The sequence below is a fragment of the Python bivittatus genome, unplaced genomic scaffold (genome assembly GCF_059951505.1).
Source record: "Python bivittatus isolate LINGU-HERP-01145 unplaced genomic scaffold, Pbiv_v1 ctg000980_np1212, whole genome shotgun sequence".
Lineage (NCBI taxonomy): Eukaryota > Metazoa > Chordata > Lepidosauria > Squamata > Pythonidae > Python > Python bivittatus.
Window position 1 is genome coordinate 40217045 of NW_028277125.1, and position 23909 is coordinate 40240953.

Genomic DNA, 23909 nt, shown 5'->3' on the forward strand with positions numbered 1-23909 from the left:
TTCTGAACACTGTAAGACTGAATTTGAAATAGAATTGTATACTAATGATGAACATGTAATTGCTAAAATGTATAAACTTTTATTGAAATATGAAACAGAAGAACAAGTGAAAGAACGTATGATAAAATGAACTAAAAATTTTGGTTACAATATACAAATGGAACAATGGGAAAATATGTGGTTGAAAGGACTGAAATTTACATTATGTTATAACCTTAAAGAACTTCTATAGAATGATGTATCATTGGTATATGTCATCAGAGAAACTGTCTAGATTGTATAAAGGTACCTCAAATTTATGTTGGAAATGTGAACAATTTTATCATCTCAGTGGACGTATAAAAAACCCAGAAAATTTTGGATACAAATACATACACTAATGCAGAGGATCTTAAAGATTAATATACAACTGAAACCGGAAGCTTATCTTTTGGGATTTATGGACAAACAGCTGGAAAAAAGTCATGGAACTTTGTTTTTATATATGATAAATGAAGCGAGATTATTATATGCACAAAAGTGGAAAGATTTGGCATTGCCCACACTGGAGGAATGGTTGGTGAAGATCATGGAATTTGCAGAGATAGCTAAATTGACTTCCTTGATTAGAGAAAAAACAGTATCTATATTTATTACTGACTGGCAGCCCCTTATAGACTTTTTGTGTGAAATGGAAAAAAAGGAAGTTATGACTTACAGTTTTGATGATTAGAAAAAAATATACAATAGAAAAAGGAGCATCTGTTTTTGTAACCATAGAGTAAGAGGTAATTTTGTATTTATACTTATAATTACTATAAAGAAAATCGGAAGCTACTTCCTATTTCTTTCTGTTTTTCCTTTCTGCACTCCTGGCTTTTTATTTGTTCTTTTTCTCTTTTTTCTTTTCTTTTCACTTTATATAGTTCTTGTTAGTTTTTATCTTCTGTTTAAAATCCTTAATAAAAATAATATATAAAAAAAGACAATAAAACCAAGTTTGTGTCCATGGTAATTTATTAAAGTTATCTACATGTCACAAAAATAGATGCCCTAATAATATAAACTGTGTATTGTAAATACAAAATCAACATTTCCAATGTACAAAAATTAAAAATTGAATTTCACAATTACTTGGGAAGTTAATGTTTTAATCAGTGCATTTGAGGGTGGGTTTTTTTTTTTTTTTTTGCCCTTAGTATCTTACAGAATTCCATCAAGTTCTTGAAGTACCCAGTTTGAAAAACCTTGCCTCAGTGTGCATGTTCTGGATATGGCCATAAGTAATTATTTACTGATTAAAATTTATATCAATTTTCAGATTTTAACTTTCTGTTCCACAATTTAAAACTGCTATGGAATTTCCTCTCCCTAATATTCATCTGTTATTTAATTTGTTTGGTACTTAAGTATTTCGCACTGCTCTAAAGCACCTCTTAATTCCCTTGATATCAAGAGTAAGGCTAGTGGATTTAGTTTTTAAAAATCAATTACAAGTTGTTGTCATATACAAGCAGCTTAATGCAGAAAATATTTCAAAGTAATCCCTGAACACATAATTTTCCTTGGCATATCTTGAGTAAGTGTCGCTTAAGAGACTAAAGAAACCGCACCCTAATGTTTTAATTCAAGCTAAATGAAAAGGTTCATTCAAAATAAATGGAAAATTATAATAAAATGTGTTTACTCATGCCAACATTTATTAATGCTTTGCCTCAAGCTACCTATGCCTTCTGAGTCATAGTGGATGGATTCTCTTGACAAAAAGCCCTACATGGTTATTCTGGCACTTGAAGTATTGAACAGAGATATAAGATGAGAGAATTTCTGGAGTGAAAGTTAAAAAAGAAGTGTATAAATTAAGGGAATTTGCCAATGATTTGGTTTTAATTCTGGAAAACCCTCTAGAAGGGATAGATACACTAATAGAAAAACTAAGGGAATTTGGTGTCCTGGCTGGATTTAAATTAATAAGGATAAAACAAAGATGTTGACAAAGAATATGAAGATGGAAGATCAAAAAGAATTGTTTGTAAACCTGGGTTTCAGATTGAGAAAAGAGTGAAATATTTAGACATTATTATAACTAATATGAATTGTTACGTTATTTCAAAATGATTAAGGTATGGAGTGAAATTAAGAAGGGCTTATTAAGATAGGAAAAATTACAATTATCATTGTTGGGAAGAATTTCCATGGTAAAAATGGATATGTTACTCAAAATGTTTTTATTCCAGAAAACACCGGTTTTGAGAAATGATATACCCTTCAAACAATGGTAAAAAGATATATCCAGATTCATACGGCAGGGGAAGAAACCAAGGGTTAAACATAAGATTCTCCAAGATGCAAAGAAAAGAGGTGTACTGTGATTGCCTGATTTTAAATTGTATTTTACTACCTGCTGTTTGGTTTGGATGCAGGAATGGTTGTTATTAAAAAATAAGAGATTGTTAGAATTAGAAGAAGATGGCCTGAGGTTTGGGTGACATGGTTTTTTATGGTATGACAAAGTTAAAGTAAATGTAGATTTTAAGAATAATTATATTAGGAATGCCATATTACAAATATGGAATAGATACAAACCTAGGCTATACCTGAAAATACTTTTGTTGGACTTGGGTCAAGAAGCATTTTATAGAAAAGAAACAGAGGACAAAGAAAAATGGTTAACATATGAAGACTTTTTAGTACAGAAAAATGGAGAACTTAAGATGAAATCTTAAGGAAGGATTTACTTTTCAATAGTTTTCATAAGTGCAATTAAGGGAGAGGTTTAATATGGAGAGAAAGTTACCAGGCATAGAACAATATGTAACAGAATTTGAAAGGGAATTATATACAAATGATAAATATGTGATTGCTAAAATGTATAAACTGTTGATGTAATCTGGGAGGGTTGAAATAGTAACAATCATGTTTGTAACTGCTGCAAAGAAGACCGGAATTTGCTACTTTAGACATTTTTCTTTTTCATTTTTCTTCTCTTTTCTTGACTTTTACCGTTTCTCACTTTTTCTTTTATCTTTTCATATCTTTTTTTCCCTAATTCTTTAGGTTTCTTTAGTTTTTAATTCTGTATAATTTTTTTGTCAATAAAAATTACATGGCATAGAACCAGGTTACTTGCAAGACCACCTTCTCCCAAGAATATCTGCCCACCCCATATGCTTCCATAGGGAAGTCAGACAGGATCCCTTGCTGAAACACTGCCATCATATGACTTAGGAGATGTTTCTTTTTGGTAGTTGCCTCTGTTCTTCTCCCTCCCACACCCCAATTATATGATGGGCCTCAATGCTGCTTGCCTTTAGAAAAACCATTAAGACTTGGCTTTCCCCCCCGATATTTGGGTTCAGTTAAGTGGAATTCCTTTCTGGTTCTTTTAATTAACTCATTTGGTTTGCCATTTTATATACTGGAGGAGTTTTTTTAGATAATGTATGGTTATTTTTTGCTAATGTTTATTTTTGTTGTACGTTGCCCAGAGTTACATTGATTGAGTTGGGTGGCCTTATAAATGAATGCAATAAATAAATAACTTTTGATTGTGGTATAAGTAAAAAGCGAGATCCTGACTAAGACTCCTACTACTTTGTATCATTGATTTCAGTGGGAGTAAAACATTATAAACTGGAAACACAGTTTAAATAAGCATTCCACTTGACTTCACTGCCTTAAAATGGAAGAGATTAGACAATGCCATACTGTTTTCATCAAATAAATAAACCTGATGAGTACCTTCTTCACCTTGGACAGGTTCTTCTAATAGCAATTCTGTCATGCATTCCCAGTCTTTTAACAATTCTTGAGAGCTCTCCCATAAACTGTCCACCAAATAAGCGGCATGTTCATGTAACTAAAAATTAAAGCAGACAAACAAAACTCTTAATAGACAATTTCACAGACACTACTTATAGGCACAGTATTATTTGCAGCATTATGTAAGAATATGTAATGCAGTGTGAAGGAATGTGGGTTTGATTCAGAGAAGGGGGAATGCTGAGCTGTTACAGAAAAGATTTTTGAGTCTTGGAAAGGTAGAAAGCGTGAAAAAGGAAGTTAAAGCAACTCTGTCTTGATTGGATTCGTTATAAGTTGAAGTAGAGAGGGGATTTGACAGGCTTTCAAGATTCTATTACTATTCCCTAACCACATTAAAATACATTCCAAGACTCCTAACTTTTCCTGACCTTGACTGCCTTGAAAGATTGACATACCCTGATTAAAGAATGCAGATTATAGCATCTCTGATGCTGGGGCACAGCTATAGACTTGTAAAGCCTACCGTAAACATAATACCTCTCTTTACTAAAAAATAACTATACCATTTACTGTAAAAGTAAGACCTTTTGCTAATTTTTCTGGCTGTTTCTTGAAGTTCTTAGACTAATTATTGAGGGTAAAGTTTTTTTAGAGGTTTTAGTTCTTAAACTTTGTGGGGTAGTGGAGATAGCAATGTATCCTTATGCATACATATACAGGCTTAACATTTTCTACTGCTAAAAATCTCCTTAAAATCTTGAATACAATAGTGGAAAGAGTTTCTCTAATTGAATAACACTACTGCTTAACTTGTGCTTTTCTTTCATCTTAGTATTTTTAGGAGCTAGTGGATAAGCAACTATTATTCTCATGCTTACTGACAAGTTCAGTTTGATCTTCATCTCTTTATAGATTGATACTATAATTTTAATTTCAGTTTGCCTCAGTTTTGGAAAACATACTACTCCATTTTCAGATGACATTTAGTCTACTTATTTTTCAATCCTTAAAAAGTTTTTTTTTTTTAAATGGTGGTAGCTGTTTTCAATGTTCATTGCAATACAAATTAAAGACTATATTTTTGAATAGGTTGTTTAGCAGTTGCATTACAATGCTGAAATCCTATCCTAAGGTAATTCTTAAAACATTCATATGTGTTTCCTTTGTAATTTATGACTTTGTGATTTAGCATTTTGTCATTTTTTCCAACTGCATAAATTTAAGCCAGATACCTAAAAATTCATTTGATGCTGCAGTAAAGAATACATTTGTGTGTAATTATACAGTAATAGCAGAAAGTGAATTTGTCACATTGGAATATAATAAAAGGTTCTAGAAAGTAATGGAAAAACATACTCAGTTTTAAAAGTCACTTTTTAATTAGTAGGACATGCATATTTATTAGAAAAAGAATAACAGATTTTTAAAAGTCTAAAGCAAGATCATTTCCTCTATTGCCTTTTATATTGTATTAACATGATCTTGCATAACCTTTACACACAGGCACAGTTCTAATTTACAAAGAGAGGTTTTTTTTCCCCAGTAGCATTATAATTAACAAGGTGGTATCTGAAAAGTGACATACTATGTTTCAGTGGTCTGTTCAATTTTGTAATATGTTTATTATAAAGAGCTTGTTTATTTCAAGTTATAAATATAAGCAATCTTAAGATTATGCAAGATTTAGAGCCAAGTTGCAAAATAAAAAGGTTTATTAAACATTTGTGACTTTAATACCAGTCTTGCCAAAAAATATAAATTTTAGCTCAAAACCGTCTGATTCAGAGGCAAAATCCTCACTTGTAGTTTTGAACATTTCCTTCAATCTTACGATGATGGTATTTTATAATAATGAAATAAAATTAGTGATTTCCAATACATGTAGTAATTATGAAGACCAAAATATACTGAAACTTTACCATAAGCCTTATTTCTCCTGAAAACAGATCTTTAGCCACAGTAAATAAAATAATACTAACTGAAAAAAGTTGCTAAAATTGAACACTTTAAATATAACCTAACATAAGTTAATTTTACCTCACTTTCAAGAAAGAAAAGAACCAGCATCCTAATAAGATTCCCATTTGGACTATTCCGTCCTCTCCTCTTGGCTAGTGCTTCCTCTGCTTGAGGATCGTGCCGACTGAATAGTCTACAAAAAGACAGTACCTTTTATTTTAACATGTTTTCTTTTGTCCATTTTTTTAATGGAATGCTCTAGTAACAAATGTATTTCTTCATTAGAGTCAATAAAACCAAAGGGAGGCATTTACTAGCAACTAAAGATTATTCTCCAATCAAATAAACAGAATATGCAAATACCACCCAAACCAGACTTTTTTTGTTTATGGAACTTAAACTGTGGAAGGCTACTTATGGTTAAGATTACATATGATGGAGAATCTTAATGCTGCTCTGCTAATTGTCCATAAAGAAGTCTTTATAAAAAGTAACATAAAAGAGATGTGGCAAAGAGGAGAAAGAAAGGCTTGGTGAAAAATTGAAAAGTCATTTGTAAATACTCTATCTGGAACACTAAAATGGTGATCCAGTTTGAAGTTGCAAATATTTTAATGATATCTTACAAAACGAAATATAAAACAAAATCAGGGCTGAAGATCAAGATGAAGATAGATTTAAGAGCTCTTAGTCTATCAGAATGATGAATTTATGGACTATGTTTTCAGAAGCCTTCTTTTAGAGGAAAGTTCAAAGTAAAATACAAGGGAAAATAGCAGGGTCTTTGGGATTAGTTGTCTTTCGGTTCTCAACAGCCTTTTGAAAAGCAGTATTCCAAAATATCCTGTCTATCATCAATGGGTATTCTTGTGTTCATGCTATGGCAAAGAGGTTGAGTGTATGTTTATCTTATCAAATGTGGGGGTTCTAATGATATGAAATGTGACAGCAAAATGTAAAGACTATCAATGTAAAATACTAAAATTGAACATTCTGGAACTTCCCCAGGCTATACCAATCTCACTATTCTAGGGTCACTGAGGTATTTTCTGGACTTAATCATCAGAACTGGAAGTGTTTTGTAGTGGTCTAGACATAATTTTCTTCTGAACTACCACCACATCTGGAACTATATAATACTATGTTCCCAATTGAGAAACCCTAGATACTGAAATAATCTGCAGTGACAGAGAGTAATTTACAATTTACATTCTAAACTATCAAAGTTCTTTATTAGAATGTTGTTCTTATCAATTAAAACAAGGCAAATCAATGAATGAAATATGACAAATGGGCACAGACATATGTGCATAGACAAATGTGTATCAGCCATCAACAGGCAGTATTCACTGGCTCAATACTACTGCCAATTATGATCATGATAATCACCATAACCACACCACTACTACATCATAACAGCAGTTGCACATAGGATTAGTCAAATACAGGTAGTCCTTGTTTAGTGACCATAATTGGGACTGGCAACTCTGTCGTTAAGCAAAGCAGTTGCTAAGTGAAACTGCAACCATGCTTACAATCTTATTTCAGCTTCCCTTTGCTTTACAGACCTGCAAAGGTCATAAATGAGAGGATTGGTTGCAAAGTTACTTTTCCATCACCATTGTAACTGCGAATGGTCACTAAACAAGGGCTACCTGTAATGTCTTTTATTCTGGGACTAAACTACTAGCATTTCATATAGTAAGAATTCCACTTGTCATAATCTGTAGGATAAAGATGCAAGATTAAAGTGCTGTGGAACTGTTAGCAGTTCATAATGCTTTTTTAAAACCAGTAATGAATAAGTAACAAGATAATGAATATCTCTTCTATCAATTTTATATCTTTGCTTTCCTATTTTCATGTTTTGTTCATATGGGGAAAGTACTGTTAATTGTGACTCTAATCTAATTTCCCAATTTATAAATGAAAAATGACCGATATAGACAAATGTTTTGATGACTGGATATTAATACAAAATTTAAACAATCAAACATTACACAAAATATATAATAGGGAACTATCTGCAGCATGATAAACTCCATATTACCTGTATCACATTTAATGGTAACACAGATTATCAGAATCAAGAGGGACTGAATTTAAAAAGAAATGTTGTTAAACTGTATTCAACAGTTTAATTTAACAACATATATACTACAAAAAGCGTTTGTAGCAATTTTCATTCGCTACTACAATCACCCTCTGTTGCAGGCCATATATATTAACATTTAACAGATTGGGAAGGAAGGCTGAGCTTAAAATGTACTGTAACTATTTTGTTAAAGTTGGTACATCTGAAGTGCAATCTATAAATGAATTAAATTAATAGTTGCACAATATAAGCCGTTAGATGCTAACTGAATTGCGGCCACATTTCTTAAGAATGATTCCTCTATCCCATAAAAGATACGCTTAAGATGTGCTCCTTGTGCTCATATGCTGAAAATCATATTAACCATATTAATAAATCCCAAGTATTCAGTATTTACAATAATAGGATTAAAACATGAATCACATAAATCCAGCACAAACAAAAAACGGAAGCTTGGTAATTATAAAACTTCAGAAAAACAGTAACAAAAAACTGCTACCAAGTGGCTGTTTATGCAAATTGGTCTTTACAACTTTATGGAAAGCCAATGAGGAAGGACTCACATGTGCCTTTAACTGCAATCTATTCTACAGTGTGGGGCCATCACAGAGATGGGTTGCCCTTGTCTCTGGGTCTCCTTGATTTTTTGTAGGGGTAGGACTTCAAGCATTCCTTCCCTACCTGGATTCAAGGGGAGATTCCATGTGGAAAAAATGAACCATATGTTGTCCTGCAGCAAATACTTTTTTTTTTTTAACCAACACTTTGAATTGGTCTTAGAAATCTATAGATAGCCAATGCAAAGGCTGGAATATTTGTATTATATTACAGTAGCAGCTCCACCCATCAACATCCAGGAAACCACATTTTGTATCAATTGCAATTTCCAGGTTATATTCAAAGGCAGCCACATATGGAGCAAGTTACAGTAATCTCAGCATATAGTGATGATGGCATAAGTCACTGTCAACAGAGCCTCATGGTCCAGATATGGCCACAACTGGCGTTCCATCCAAAGAGGGTAAACAACCTAAATTAATAAGGCTCAGGTGGAGTCCAGGACAACCCCCAAGTTCTGGACTTGCTTCTTCGGAGACAAGGCAATCCTGTTCAGGACTATCACTGGGACTGTTAATGAGTCAAGGGAGTTCAGTTGTGCACATGAAGGGTCTTGCTCAAACTAGCTATTTAATATGAAGCAACATCTCAATATAAATTGCATCTCTATCTCTACATGTCAAACAAAAACTAATCTTAAAAAAAAAGGTTCAAACAATAAATAAGAAAAATCTTAAAATGCTGATTTGATGTTTAGCCACCGAGACACTAACTTTCAGACAGTGAATACAGGCTTACTTTTTGTGAAGGAATTCCCCTGCTGCTACAGCAACAGGTCGATGTGCAGAATATACCAAATGATAAACATTCTCACAGTCTTCATTGGACAAAGCTTCTTCACTTCCACTGAATGAAAAAATAACACATAGGTTCAAGAAAAGTACTCAGCTTTACCATCTTTGTTAAGTTACCCTTAGAATAAACAGTATAGAGAAACTTAAACTAGGCCTCATCCAAAATTCACTGACTTTAGTCCAGGTTTTTATATGATATCAGGCACTGAAATGTGCCATGGATATTACACCAATCAAATCAAATCTTTATTATGGTCAAAGACCAGCATAAGGAGGGTGGGGTATAGTCAATCAGAAAGCACAGAAAATACATAAAAGTCTAAATAATAATAGTAATAATAATATTTAACATCTGGCTGACTGTGTGACCAACCATAATAATAATAAAAAAAGCTAAAAGATATAAAACAGAAAGTATATATCTAAAAGGAATCTAATTTGATATTACACCAAAAGTATATTCCAAGCAAAAATTATTATAAATGAGAGCATAATATTTTATGTCAATGTAAATCCAAGTATACAACTACAGATGCTCATGAAACCAAAATGGTCATGGAAGGTGCCCTTCTGTTAATGAAAGAGCATTCAAACCTGTGGAGGTTCTCACTAATGGAAAGAAAAAGAGCTGATTTGATGAAAATCAAACTGTTTCCTTCAGACTATTTCCCATATTGTTCAGTTTGGGAGAGATTTTTAGGGCTCTTATAGGAAGCACGTCCATCTAAAACTCCTTTTTTGGAGCATGCATTAAGGTGCATTATTTCCATGAACTGAACTCTGCTCGAGCATTGTCTGGATCCAGAGTATCTTGGAGTATTTTTTTTTTTTAACAAACAGAACCTGTGTTCGCTTTCCTAAATAAATATTGTTCTATGAAGAGAACATTCTGTATACTATATTGTATGCAATTTAACTAGAAGTATCCAATGAATCCAGAAAGTAAATGTATCTCTGACAAGAAAGACTAAAAGCATAGATCATATGAGATCAATATATATCTTGTAACTAAAATATTTAATTTAAGAGAACATACAATTTGTATCTGTGGTGTGTGTTACCAATATAAAACATGCCTTAAGCTTATCTAGAGATGAACATCCATGAATGAACAAAACTAGCATGGAACCTGGGGCATATTGTATGAAACTGAAAATTGTATGAACTGATGTACAGAAATCATAGCAAATACTTTTATTATGCTTGTTTGGTCCCTGAAAAACTAATTTTATTTTAACACTTATCTCTAAAGTATGAACAGTGTGTAAAAAGCTGATGGGGATCCATTAAATACATTTTCATTTATATGATTCTATTTCACAAATATTGGAAAATATTATTTCCAATAGTTGTTTTATTCTCTGTATAAGGAATGCACCTTTAGCATGGTGCATTCCTTATACAGAGAATAAGGAAATGTATTCAGTTTTATAGTAGTAGATTAGTTCCTCAGTATTTACAACACTTAAAGAAATCCCAACATACTCTGAAATGAAAAATCTACTTCATGAATTCTTTCCTAAATTTGAATAAACTTAAAATACAGTCATCAAAATCTACTAAGAACACCATAATTTCCCCTATTTTCTTTATTTGGACAAGATTGTGAGTGCCCAGGAAATCTGTGCATGTTCCTACTAAATTTTAGATTGACAGCTTGCCTGATAGTGATCAGTTTGTTAACATATTAGTGTTAAAAGCTTTTGATGATGCTTTCTTGGAACTTAAACCCGTATCTAACGAAAACATGGATAAAGGCCCAAAATGGATAAAGTGGGCAGTATAGCAGAGTTACTAAACATTTATGTCTGAGGTAGCCCCCAAATTTGATTTACTATACTCGAAGAGTGGCCTGGAGACACTATTATGTCGAAGTACAATAAACTGACTTAGCTTCTCCAATCAGTACTACCCAACTAAATGAGTGTAAAAATGTAAATACTAGGGGCTTCGCACAATCTTAGTTTAATTAAGAATGCCATGAGATTAGGAAGGAATTAGTCACTGCTTTAAAAAATATAAAGATGATCTCTTCATATATCACCCAATTTTGCCTTCCTAGTCTAAGAATTCAGGTTTGTTTTGACACCTGACAACACTCCCTCCTCCACTCCCACCCCCTTCCTCACTACTAGCCTTTGTTTCTCTTCTTTCTTTACAACAGCTTCAGGGTGAGAGGATCATTTTAGGGCATTATATTTGCAAGAAAATCCAGTTGAGCTTGACCTAGAGTTTAACATGAGACTGTTTCCACAGTGGCTCCTGTAACAGGCTCAGAAATAATATATCTTATTAATTGTTTAATATATATTAAACAAATTAAGAATGGCAAAGCCCCGGGCAATTACTTTATCACTATTGAAGTTATTCAGAACAATCTAGATTGATGGACCCTTATCCTGTCTCCCTATTTACATTTATAGACAGTAAGGCACTGATTCCAAAGAAGTGGGGTATAGCTCTGCTAGTTTCAATCTTAAAAAAAGGTAACCCAATAGCCTTCTTAGCATAAGAAACAAATTGCACACTAAGCATTTGTACAACAAACTCTCAGAGTGGGTTGAATCAGAAAACAAGCAAGCAGGTTCTAGAGTTAGATGCTCAGTCTTAGATCACACTCTTATTCTGTAGCATCTAGTAAAAAATATACTTTTAGGGCAGGATCTGTACTACTTGTAGCTTTTATTGATTTCAGATTTGCTTTTGAACTTATCTCTAGGCATACATTACAGGGTAAACTTAAGAATTCTACTGTAGACAGGCTTCTGCTTATATAAACAAACACTATGAGAACTCTAGTTTAAAAGTTAGGTGCAGTATGAAGCTCCATTACATGAAAAACATTCTTGTCAGCAGAAGCGTTAGGCAAGGACGCATCTTGGTGGCAGTACTGTTCAATCTGTATTGTGACCAAGATCAATAATCAAGCTCACCACCTTCCAAAGCAGAAGGACAGACCAGGCCTTTGGTGTGGGAGTGAGACCCCTCGCTTAATTCCATCTGTCTGTCATGCTTGCCATCTTTTATCTTCTATCTTTACTTTTTATTGATTTTATTGTAATTTCTTTTATTGTTGTGAGTCACCCAGAATCATTGAGAGTTGGGCAGCATATAAGTATTATTATTATTATTATTATTATTATTATTATTATTATTGCAATGCTGTTATCTCAGACACCAACTGGTCTAAAGCAAGCTTCGCGCACTTTAGCTGTACACTGTAGGGCAGAAGTACTCAACATTAATTATGCAAAACTAAGGTTTTAGTATTTGCTAAACATCCTAAAATTCATTCTTGGCAACTGAATAAGCACCTGACTGAACAAGTCAAAATCTTACAGTATTTAAGGAGTAGTGTTTCATGCTACTGGTAAATGAAAAGCACATATGGAGTATGTTGTCCAAAAGTTCATCTACACCTGTGCAGCCTTTTTATTTCATTAGAGGTGCATTATTCATACCTGTTGTGCCAAAGGTAAACCCAGACAAAACAATTAACAAAAACCTCTCAATGGGCCTTCTAACCTCCCAACCCCCAGGCCCTGGAGCACATCCAGATCTTCAATGCTTTACAAAAGGCAGGCAGGGTCAAGGCCAACTTAATGTCAGGGTATGGTGTTCCAGGGGGCAGGCACTGCTCAAGTCACTGCATTTTTGACCAGCTGCAGATTCCAGATGGTCTTCAAAGGCAGCCCCTTGTGAGCGTGTTGCAGCAATCTACTGGCATGTGTGTATGTGTGACTAATGCATGTCTTTTGGGAAGCTTCAACCAAAATGGAGTTGGACAAGGATGCCAAAATTGGAAGAGCAACTGTAATCCCAGATTTTGTAAAGATTTTAAAGAGTTTAAGATGTAACTGATCTTATGGTTGAGCATTCCTACAGTATATGTTACTGATGGCTTTTAATAAATGAGCAAATATAGTAAATAAAATAGAAAAAAACAGTATAGTACAAATCTAATTCAAGGAGTACATCAGTGTATAAATAAAGCAGCAAACTATCTTTGGTCACAGGAAAGAGAATGCATTATTAGCATAAAATATTACTGCTGAATGGAAATTCTACTACCTTAAAACATACTCACTGAAGTATTAGCGTGACTAATCGAATGGCTTCTACAGCAACATCATATTCTTTATCAAGTGTCATTGATACAATGCGATCCTGAAATGATAGAATGTAACATGTTTCCAGAAGAAACTGGAATCATAAAACACATTTTTAATAAGCAACCCATCTATTTATTGCATGTGACAAGTTACTTCTTCCAAAGCAATGCAGGAAATGTAATATCATGTTACATGAAATAATGCTAAAAAAATCTTATATACTGTAAAAGAAATATAAATAGACAAGCATCATAGGCAGTGTTCACATAACCAAAGGTGTATGCTACTAGGTACTTCAATATGAGATTATTTAAAAATAAATGCCTTACAAGATATCCTATAAACCTGTTGTCTGCTTTTTAGAAAATGATCTAGCAAAAGGTGAAGAGCCCCTTGTCTAATAATTACACAGGATATATTTTCTCTACAAATATGTTTTAGAAATATTGTCAGGTCACATTTAAGTTGGCCTTTTAATTTTAATAACTAAATTAATACAGATTACATTACACTAGGTTTCAATTGTGGATGTATAGTGCTTTAGATCCAAGCCTGAAATGATACTTTGGAGCTATTGTCAGTGTGTACATGCCACACCTGTGGGTACCTCCTTAAATAAACTACATCTTTTCCTGGGCTCACATAGTTGCCACACAATCCCAGGAAAATAGATATATAAGTTGGTACCATCAGTGCACCAATGTATGCTACAAAACACCGTACTGTATGATGTCAATGTTTCATTAACTCAAAACTGTATTTTCCTACATTTCATATCCTTACTTTTGATTGTGTTGATTTTTAATTAATTCCTATATATACTGCTGTTGTGGTAGATGTGAGATACACATTGTAGTACTAATATTATAATTTTATACCACTTTTAGAAAGCCAAAACCTTCTGAAAGGAAATAAATTATAAAACAGAAATACATACACATAAGCTATAAGTTTAACCTTAAACTATTTTTTAATACAAATAAAGTGAGCAGTTAAAATCTCTGTATGTAAATTTAGAATATAATCCCACATCAATCAAAAGTTAATTGGAATTTCTGTGTCTTCTAAGGTCAATTTAAAAATAGATAAAAAGACTTTTTGTAGCTATTGGTTCATAGCAAGTCTCTGCCCCTTAAGCTTGCACATATCACAGATCTCCTTGGCAAATATATGAACAGGAACTCTTTGGGCTAAACAGTTTCAGTTGTAGCTAGATTTAAACAACACAGTCTTAGTGCTTTAAAAGTAAAGAGCTGTGCTTTTGAACAAGATAGCCGTTCACTTTGCGTCACAGTACTTTAAATATAAAAAGGTTATAATGACCAAAGTGCAGTCTAGTCTGGGTATAACTAGTGAATCAACCAAAGCTGATGAAAGCACTTTTGGGAACCAATTCTGTTATTTCCATAGTTTGGGGTAACACGAATGCAACTCCACCCAAAAATTTATTTTGAACTTCTATACAGATTAGTAGGTTGCGCTGCATGTCCATCTTACCTGAATTAAATCAATACCAAACTGTTTTTATTTCAAAAGAGAAGATTACACAAAACATATTATAGACTTGGTAAACTAAACTATCCATTTTTATAAGACATGTAATAACTACTACTATTTCCTCTTCAGAATTAATAAAGAAAAGCATTATCAGTGGAGCATAAGTAGATATAGATGTTTGTCTCTCTGTGTGTATATATTTGTATTTGTGTGCATGTGGCATATTAGCTACAAAAAAAAAAAAAAGACTACACTTTTATTAGGCCACCACAAGTTTACAAAATTTTCCACAAGCTTCCAGGTTGCCAAGATTTTTTCACTAGGCAATATAGTTAAAACTCCAGAAATAAACAAGTAGGAGAAAAAATAGTAGGTGGTGTTTAAGCCACATCTGAAACAAGTGATGAGTGTGGCAGAAGTTTGCAGTAATGCTAATTTAGTCCTACTATGGAAATAATATTAGGTTGTACCAGGACTCTTCCAAAATTTGCTAAAATGAAACTTCTTGCTATGGAACAGGTGACTTTTTTCCCATACTCAAAGCAAGTATGAGTTTATAAATTCTCATGGTCCTGAATCATTAGAGGGCAGAAATTCATAAATCAGTGGGATATAGATTATGAATGTTTACATAGGATTAATCCATTCAATTACTTAAGGAGAGGGTCCTGTCTCCACAAGTTCAAATAAAAGAATCAGCACAATTCTCTGAGAAGGGGTTGATTTAATGGCTCAGTGCAAATCAACCCTTTTGCAGATGGCTGACTCATTTAAATGTTATACCCAGTTGCATGGGAGCTACTCACGGAAAAAGTTTATTTGGTGAGGGTAATGTTTACATTTAAAACTGTGGTCTAACCTGCATAATGGAGAAGACCCAGAAACCTCCATCCATTTACTGAAGAAGCAGGAGAAAGATTGGCTCTACAGAAGAAGTCGGAGATTCCTCCTAGTCCAATCCCACTGTCTAAGCCAACTGTTTCTCCTAGTAAAGAGACTCGTGTCCTATTGGATGGAGAGGAAAGCACCCAAGTATTCTGGATCACTACATAGTGGGAAGTACATACATGAATGGGATATAGAATATTAAAAATAAATAGGATTAATCAGTAAATGATCCAGGTAAACAGGCAGTTTCTGACTGCACGGATAATGATTAAGGAATTCAATTCCATGAGGGATGCATATTCAGTGGCCAATGATTCAGTGCAAAGTCAATCTCTACCCATCTGATTGGGTCATTTAAATGATATGCCTAGCTGCATGACAGCCATTCAAAGAAAAGAAGCTGTCATGCAGTGAGGAACATTACAGTTCCATTACAGTATGGTGGAAATCAAAAGTGTTGCACTAAGATTATAAGTGGAAGAGGGGAAGTGTTCTGAAGGTAGCTTCACATATTGTAAATGGTTTCTTGTGAGAGGAAATGACAAAAGCAAACAAATAAAGAAAAGGTAAGAGATGAGACAAGTGACAGGGCAAAAACCAAAACAGGACAAAAACATTTAAAGAAATCAAAATCTCAACTGATCACATGTTCTACAGAACTACTGATTAAATTTCTCAAACTTGTGCCTGGATACTTCCAGCAAAGCCAGTTAGAGTTTAACTTTCTGTCATTAGGCAGAGCAATTCACATGTGTACATTTGATCACTGAGTATCAGTTATATGGTTCATAAGCTCTAGAAATTCAATGTATCAAATACATTCTCTCAAAGAAAACATATTCCACATTTGCAGCATAGCACATTATGCCACATATCTGTCACAAAAAGTTGCTTCAGATTTAAAAGATTAACTGCCATATGCTGCTCAAAACATGCTCTTCTCAGCAATCAGAATGATCACTTAACTTTAAGGTTAACTTTTATACACTTTACAAATGTTATCCTTACCTTAAATCTATTTGTAAATAGCTCCAATTTGGGGAACAATTCTCTGTTGGTATACAAACTCTGCAAAGCTTTCAGACACTTCAACCTCACTTCACCTTGCTAAATTAAAAACATATTAGAATTTACTGAGTATAATAAAATGCAGAAGAAAAGCACGTATCAGCATTTTTAACAATTCAATTTATGTAATATTTTATGGTACAAAATTATCATTTTTATATTTATTAGTTTCTGTTCCATTATATTTTTGGAATGACTTGCGACAGTAGATCACATCTAGCCTTTAGAGTGGTAGAGTGCATGTGTGTGTGCACGTATATACACATTTATCCCTCCAAAACCTAGATAATACAATATATAACTCCAGCTGCACTGAGAATTATAAAATAGGACACAGACTACTCAAATAATAATTATAAGAAGAAATCTACCATGGCATAAGAGTGGAAGTGCCTTGTTTAGAACTACCCAGAAAAGTCATTTTAACAGCTTGGGTATCATATACCAATTTAAAGTCTTACCATCCTGAACTAATACTTCCTTCAAGCAGCATTACTAACATCACTGCTGGAAAAAATTTCCTGAAATGCCATATTCACATAGAACCACAGTTGGAAGGCCATTTATGCCATCAAATCCATCCCTTTGCTCAGCACATGATCATTTAAAAAATGGGAACTATTACATCCTGTTATTTGAAAGTTGCATTTGTTGATGCACTCTAAAATTACGTTCTTGCAGCCACAATACAAAATAGAAAAATATGCAAAAATAGAAAAATCTCTACTGAATGTTGACTCTAAATCTTATATTTTAAGGATTTTAAGAAAGAGTAATAATAATATCCTTCAAATTCCAGCCAAAATAATAACAACATCACCAGTAACAATTCTGGCTGGGATTCAGAGAATATTTTGTCCTCACTCACACTGGCTTCCAAATCTTCATATTTCAGTATAAACAGGTAAACCTTTGAACACAATTTTCCCTGCATAACTGTCAGCTGACATCTGCTAATTATCATTTTAAAGTGATACAGATAAGTGATAGGGATAGAGAGGTAGCAATATAACTTTCCAAATAGTTTCCTGGCTGATTGCATGATAAGTGGCAAGATTATCAATATTTGTAATTTTCATACTTTCCTATTCAGAAAGGTGAAGATCTGAACCCTACAGGAAAAGTGATTTGACAGACACAGCTAGTACAGCCCAAATTGTCTGCCAGTTAAGGTTTAGGACGTTGTTCTTAAAAGTTGAAGGACTAACTATCTATAAATAACCTGAGCATGGAGCAACATTGTCAGGTTTTCAGAACAGTGCTAATAATCTAAAGGAAAAATGTCATTCAAGTTCTGTCAAGAGAGTATGACGTATTTTTCAGAGAATGAGCTATAAAAATAAAAAAATGAATTGTACTGACAATTTTTTTTTTTGTTTCAATGTATCATACAAGATATAAAGGACTGTTGTAGCACACTGCTAACTACAGACAGGAATAACCTAGTCCTTTTAGCCTAGCAACAGTGGTACCTCAGGTTACGAATGCCTCTGCTTACAAACTTTTCGGGTTGCGACCAGCTCCGGCCGCAAAAATTTACCTCGGTTTGCGAACTCTGCCTCAGGGTACGAACTGGATCCGCGGCCATTTTCCGCCGTGACACGTGGTCCGCGGCCATTTTCCGCCTGTGCCACGTGGTCCGCAGCCATTTTCCGCCCGTGCCACGTGGTCTGCGGCCGTTTTTCCGCCCGTGCCACATGGTCTGCGGCCGTTTTTCCGCCCGTGCCACATGGTCTGCGGCCGTTTTTCTGCCCTGCCACACGGTCCACGGCCGTTTCTCCGCCCACGCCGCGTGGTCTGCGGCTGTTTTTCCACCCACACCATGTGGTCTGCGGCCGTTTTTCCGCCCTGCCGCGCGGTCCGTGGCCATTTTTCTGCCCTGCCGTGTAGTCCGCGGCCGTTTTTCCACCCTTGACGCGTGGTCCGCGGACACCGGAACGGATTAACGGTAATTACATTGAACCTTATGGGAAAATTTGCTTCGGGTTGCAAACAAATCGGGTTGCGACCAGAGTCACGGAACGGATTAAATTCGTAACCTGAGGTACTACTGTACTTTGTTTGAATAGGGTGAATACATATACACAAAATGCATTATTTCAAATGTACGAAGATATGTTTCCTTATATCAAATAAAGAAAAAGAAAAGCAGATGGAAGAGTGGCAGCAGACATAAGATCATCAATAATGCTTATATATAAATGAACCCAATGGATTTGATAGAATATAGCTTAACTGTTAAATGTAACAAAGCTTGAAAAAGTATGAGAAAATAAGATTCTCTTTTGAATCAAAAAGAAAAATAGCATATTTTACAGCAATGCAGCACTTACTCTGTCATGAAGTGTCCAACCAACATATTTTAAATAACTATCATTCAGGAAGGCATCACTGTACATTTTCATCCACACTCCAATTTCTTCAATACAAACAGCTCTAATCTCAGCAATAGCATCACTATAAAAAACAATGGTGAAATTTTCTTAGCATTTTACTCCTTTAAATGATACTGCCATTTGTCCTTTGTTGTCCCTAATGCTAATCAGTGAGGATGGTTTGAAATCAGAATTATTTCATATAGGTGATTTAGAACATACAGGAATGCAGAATTTACAGTTCTATAAGGCACCTGCATCCTTTCCCTGAATGCACAGTAGGCAGTCCATAAGTCCCATGTGAGGCCCAATTTTTATTTTTTCAAAGTCCATATTTTCCATGAAGTTTTTAGAATAACTCAGTCTCCATAGCCTGCAGTTGCAGGAGTTCAAGATATGTACACAGCACTCCCTGCTCAAATTTTCTCCACAACAGCACCTCTGTGAAGTGGGTTGGGCTAAAAGGAAATGATTGGCCCAAAGCCACTCATGAGGTTTCCATGGCAATAGGTGGATTTGAAGCTGGGTCTTACTAGCCATAACCCAACAATTTAAACATTTTACTACACAGATTCTCATAATATGTCAATTCTTGGAGGTTTTATTCCATCTATTTCTTAAATTTTAAGCAGGCCAGTGAAAAAATATTGTTTTTGACCATTATCTAGGTCTCACAATGTCTTTTTCCTCACTTACCGATATCTATGGACAAATATTCCCTTGAAAATGGAATTCATCATATTTTCAATTTCATCCTGATTTTCTTGCAACTGAAATACAATTAAATATGACTACTTTTATTTAATTCTTTTATTTAAACACATATAGTATATAAGACACCACCCTGGGGCATGTCAACGCAGTTATCATTACTCATAATCAAGACTAACAATAAACATGAAATACTTCCTAATATTCATCACCTAAATATCACAGCTATAGTCTCTTTTTTAATGGCTGCTATAACAGCTGTAGCCCTAATTATATATAACTCAGTAATTTTAAAAAAACCCTTTTTTAAAAAATAATTTTATTGAAATTTTTAATAACAACATTAAAAGAAAATACAAGCTGAACTCAGGAAGAAGAGAGAGTAAGGAAAAAATAATAATAAAAGTTGTACAGAAAGAAAAAGGAAAAAAGTAAAGAAAAAAAATATTTTAAAAAGTAACTTCCAATCTTCATCACAACAAGCACAAACAAACTTAATAATTCATCAGCCCCTGTAAAGCTATATGCAAGTATCTCTTCCTCCCATAACCCATCTCTTATCCAACACAAATCCATAAATCATTAACATTTCAGTATTGGTATCAGCAAAAAGTCCAGAAAGGGGTGCCAGATTTATACATACATGTCTTATTTTATCCTTGATCAAACAAACCAACTTGTACTCCTTCATTTTGCTTCTAACAACCTTAATCTTTAGTTGATTCAGATGCTATCATAGGATTTAATCTCTCTTCAATTTTTTCTTTTTCCCACCTTGAAGGTTTCTTCAAGGCTTTAACCAACTTCTTTTGTAAGTCCAGTAAAAAGTCCTTATCCAAGTCAATTTCTTGGCTTGTCATTTGTATTTCCACTCTAATTGTTTTCTCTGTCCATAATTTTTTAATTTTCCAATATTTCTACAAATTCTTTACGTTCTGATATTTCTACATCAGGCAACGTCGTTTCATCTCTTTATCTTATAAACCTTCCAAGATGTTCTCTTTCACATCAAACATCATTGCTGAGATTGAAGCTGCTATTTTTTGACCCCATTCTTCAAAGATCTCCTGAAGCATTTGAAATGTCATAGTGTTTTCTGTCATTTTGCAATTCCAATACTGACCAAACACAAGAGGCAGGCTCTTCACTTTTTTTTTCTTTTTCCCTTTCTGCCTGGAATCTTTAGTCCCCTCTAGTGTTCAATTTCTGAAATCATAAAGTCTCAAATTTCTGTTATGATTTAGGATAGACTAAACAAATTAGTTTGTATAATTATTTCCAAAATCTTATAGCAAAAGTCTTAATATTCCATTATTCCAAGTTTGTCTGGTCCCTTAATTTGTTTACAATTTTCTTAAATCAAATTCTTATTTAGCTTTTTGCCATTTATTAGGGTAGGGTCTGGATGGGGAACAACAGGCTTCAACTGAACCCTGGCAAGACTGAGTGGCTGTGGGTTCTGGGGCCTTCTGATGCTAGAGTTATGCCATCTTTGGTACTGAATGGGGTTGCACTGCCCTAGACAGACCCTGTGCACAATCTGGGGGTCCTCCTGGACTCACGACTCCTGCTCGAAGAGCAGGTGGAAGTTGTGGCTAGGAGGGCCTTTGCACAGCTTCGTGTTGTGCGCCAGTTGTGCCCATTCCTAGATCAGAGGGACCTAATCACTGTCACTTATGCCCTGGTCACCTCCCGTTTGGATTTCTGTAATGAGCTCTACATGGGGCTGCTCCTGAAGAGTATCCGGAAGCTTCAGCTGGTGCAAAATGCAGCGGTGCGGGCAGTTACGTGTGCCCCCAGAGCAGTACACATTACACCTCTGCTTCGCAAGCTGCACTGGTTGCCAGTTTGCTTCCGGGTCCAATTCAAGGTGCTGGTTTTGACCTTTAAAGCCCTTCATGGCATGGGACTGGGTTACCTGAGGGACTGCCTCTCCCCGATTACATCTGCCTGTTCCATCAGATCTGGCAGAGAAGGCATACTGCGGATCCAGTCTGCTAGAGAATTACATTTGGCGGGTCCCAGGAGGCAGGCCTTCTCTGCTGTGGTGCCTGCCTTGTGGAATCTTCTCCCCCGGAAGTGAGATTAGCTCCATCCCTCTTAACATTCCGTAAGTCCCTCAAGACCTGGCTATGCAATCAGGCCTGGGGTTCCCAGGGGACTGGGGAGATTTTACAATGGCTCCCTTATTGATTTATCCCCTCCTGTTTTGTGTGTTTTTACTGTTTTTTATATGTAGCTGTTTTTATGTATTTATTTTTTTAATTGTTGTATGCTGCCCAGAGTCACCTTATGTGAGATGGGCGGCTATATAAATATGATAAATAATTATTACTAATTCTTTAAGTTCTTAAGCTTATAATTAATCTTTCTTTTATTCAAGAATCAAAATAAACTCACCAGATAGCTTTTCATACTAGTTGTTCTGAAGATCTCTAATATCCTTAAAGTAGTTAAATGGGTAATTTCCAAATGTGATTAGAAAGTGAGGTTAGTAAACTCTGTTGAGAGCATGATGGTTCCCTTAGTCTCCTGGTGCTCAACCTCGCGGGAAACCGCATCCTGCGGTCTCCTCATGAGGAGCAGCCATCTAGAATGTAAATGGGTGATCTGCTGTCCTCTCCTTATCCGGAGACATTCCATGGGACCGGTCTACTTGCCGGTCCTTCGATCTTAGCTCCAGTTGTAATCTCCGCTCCTTCGGAGACATCTTAGTTTGCCATTCCTCACCCAGAAGCTCTGATAGATTATAGTTGACTCAATATTTAGAGTAGAAATAGGATAACATATGCATGCCTGAGGGAAAAATCTAAGATGGTCCCACATATATACGGAACACAACATCATTATAATTAGTTTCTCTAATCTGCAAGGATGGAGACCTATTAAAATTGTCCAGTAGGTTTATGTTACCAGATATTCCTCTATGTTTGGGGGAATTTTCCTGATTATTTTGGTCAGCAATCTTCCTAGTGTGAAAATTGTAATCTGGAATTTGGAGAAGAATCAGGCCAGTAGCACAATTACTCCCATGCATTCCCCATTGCATTGGACCAATTCATAACCTTGATAACATGAGTATTTGACAATGGAAAAAGGCGAATGACAAACAAAATGGAAAACAGTGGAAGGCTCAGACAAAATCTGACTGGTTTCAGGCTACTGTTCTGGTTTCAGGCTACCGTTCTTGTAAGAGCCTACTTTAACAGTGATGACAGCAAATTTCATCACTGTGTTAGCTTTATGTGAACTGTGAACTGAACAGTAAATGCTTACTGCAATTAGTGACATAAAAGAACAACTGAAGGCTGTAGGAACATTTTGCAATATACTTTGTGAGTAAAACTGTTCACTTAACCTCTGAAACGAATTCCATGGCTATCACAGAAACAGCTCAATGCTGTTTAGAGCTCCCTGAGACACACTTTTTTCTAAACAATTTTCCCAAACATATTTTTATTTGCTTTTGTATTAGATATACAATATCTGGACAAATATAAAAACACAACTTCTTTCAGATTTGCACATTATTTATATGAAGTACAAATTAAGTTGGAACATATTCAAATGTGAACCCCTTTTCTTTACTATCTTACCTCAGAAATCTCAAAAATAATTCAAGCACAGGTAAACTCCTTTAGAGAAAGAAATACTGTTTTAAAAGCCTGATGCTTCTGATTTTCAGCTGACTTCCTCAAAGAAGCACATTTGAAAAAAATAAGACTGGATATTGTGTGTACACTGCATAATTCAGGAAGAGGCTTTAAAGTTGGGTCATCTTAAAAGGAATCTCCCCTTTCTAAAATGTGAGTCTTTGCTGTGTGGTCACCTCATATGCAAAAACAGACTATTGCGAAGGCCCCTCATACAACTATACAAGCCTATATGCTGTAAAGATAATCTTCTTGCCTTTTTTCTTTTTTTTTTGGCAAAAGGGATTGTTTTTCTTGGGGCAACTTTCTCTCTGTTTCAAAGTAAGAATCCTTGCTTATCATGAGGCTTGATATTACAAATAGAAAGTGAAACAAAAGAGAAGACAAGAGTGTTT

At 34.8% G+C, this 23909-nt stretch overlaps 1 protein-coding gene across 8 annotated transcripts in view; it reads right to left on the bottom strand.

Moving 5' to 3' along the window:
* Positions 1-23909, bottom strand: part of STAG1 (STAG1 cohesin complex component) — a 205397-nt gene that overhangs the window by 44681 nt on the left and 136807 nt on the right. For all 8 annotated transcript variants that reach the window (XM_088132685.1, XM_088132686.1, XM_088132684.1 and 5 more), the window contains 7 exons: positions 19847-19920; positions 19109-19232; positions 16716-16814; positions 13298-13377; positions 9155-9262; positions 5782-5896; positions 3721-3838 (listed from right to left, as the gene is read on the bottom strand). In XM_088132685.1, the coding sequence (XP_087988811.1) occupies positions 3721-3838; positions 5782-5896; positions 9155-9262; positions 13298-13377; positions 16716-16814; positions 19109-19232; positions 19847-19920 (718 nt within the window). The remainder of the gene's footprint in view (positions 1-3720; positions 3839-5781; positions 5897-9154; positions 9263-13297; positions 13378-16715; positions 16815-19108; positions 19233-19846; positions 19921-23909) is intronic.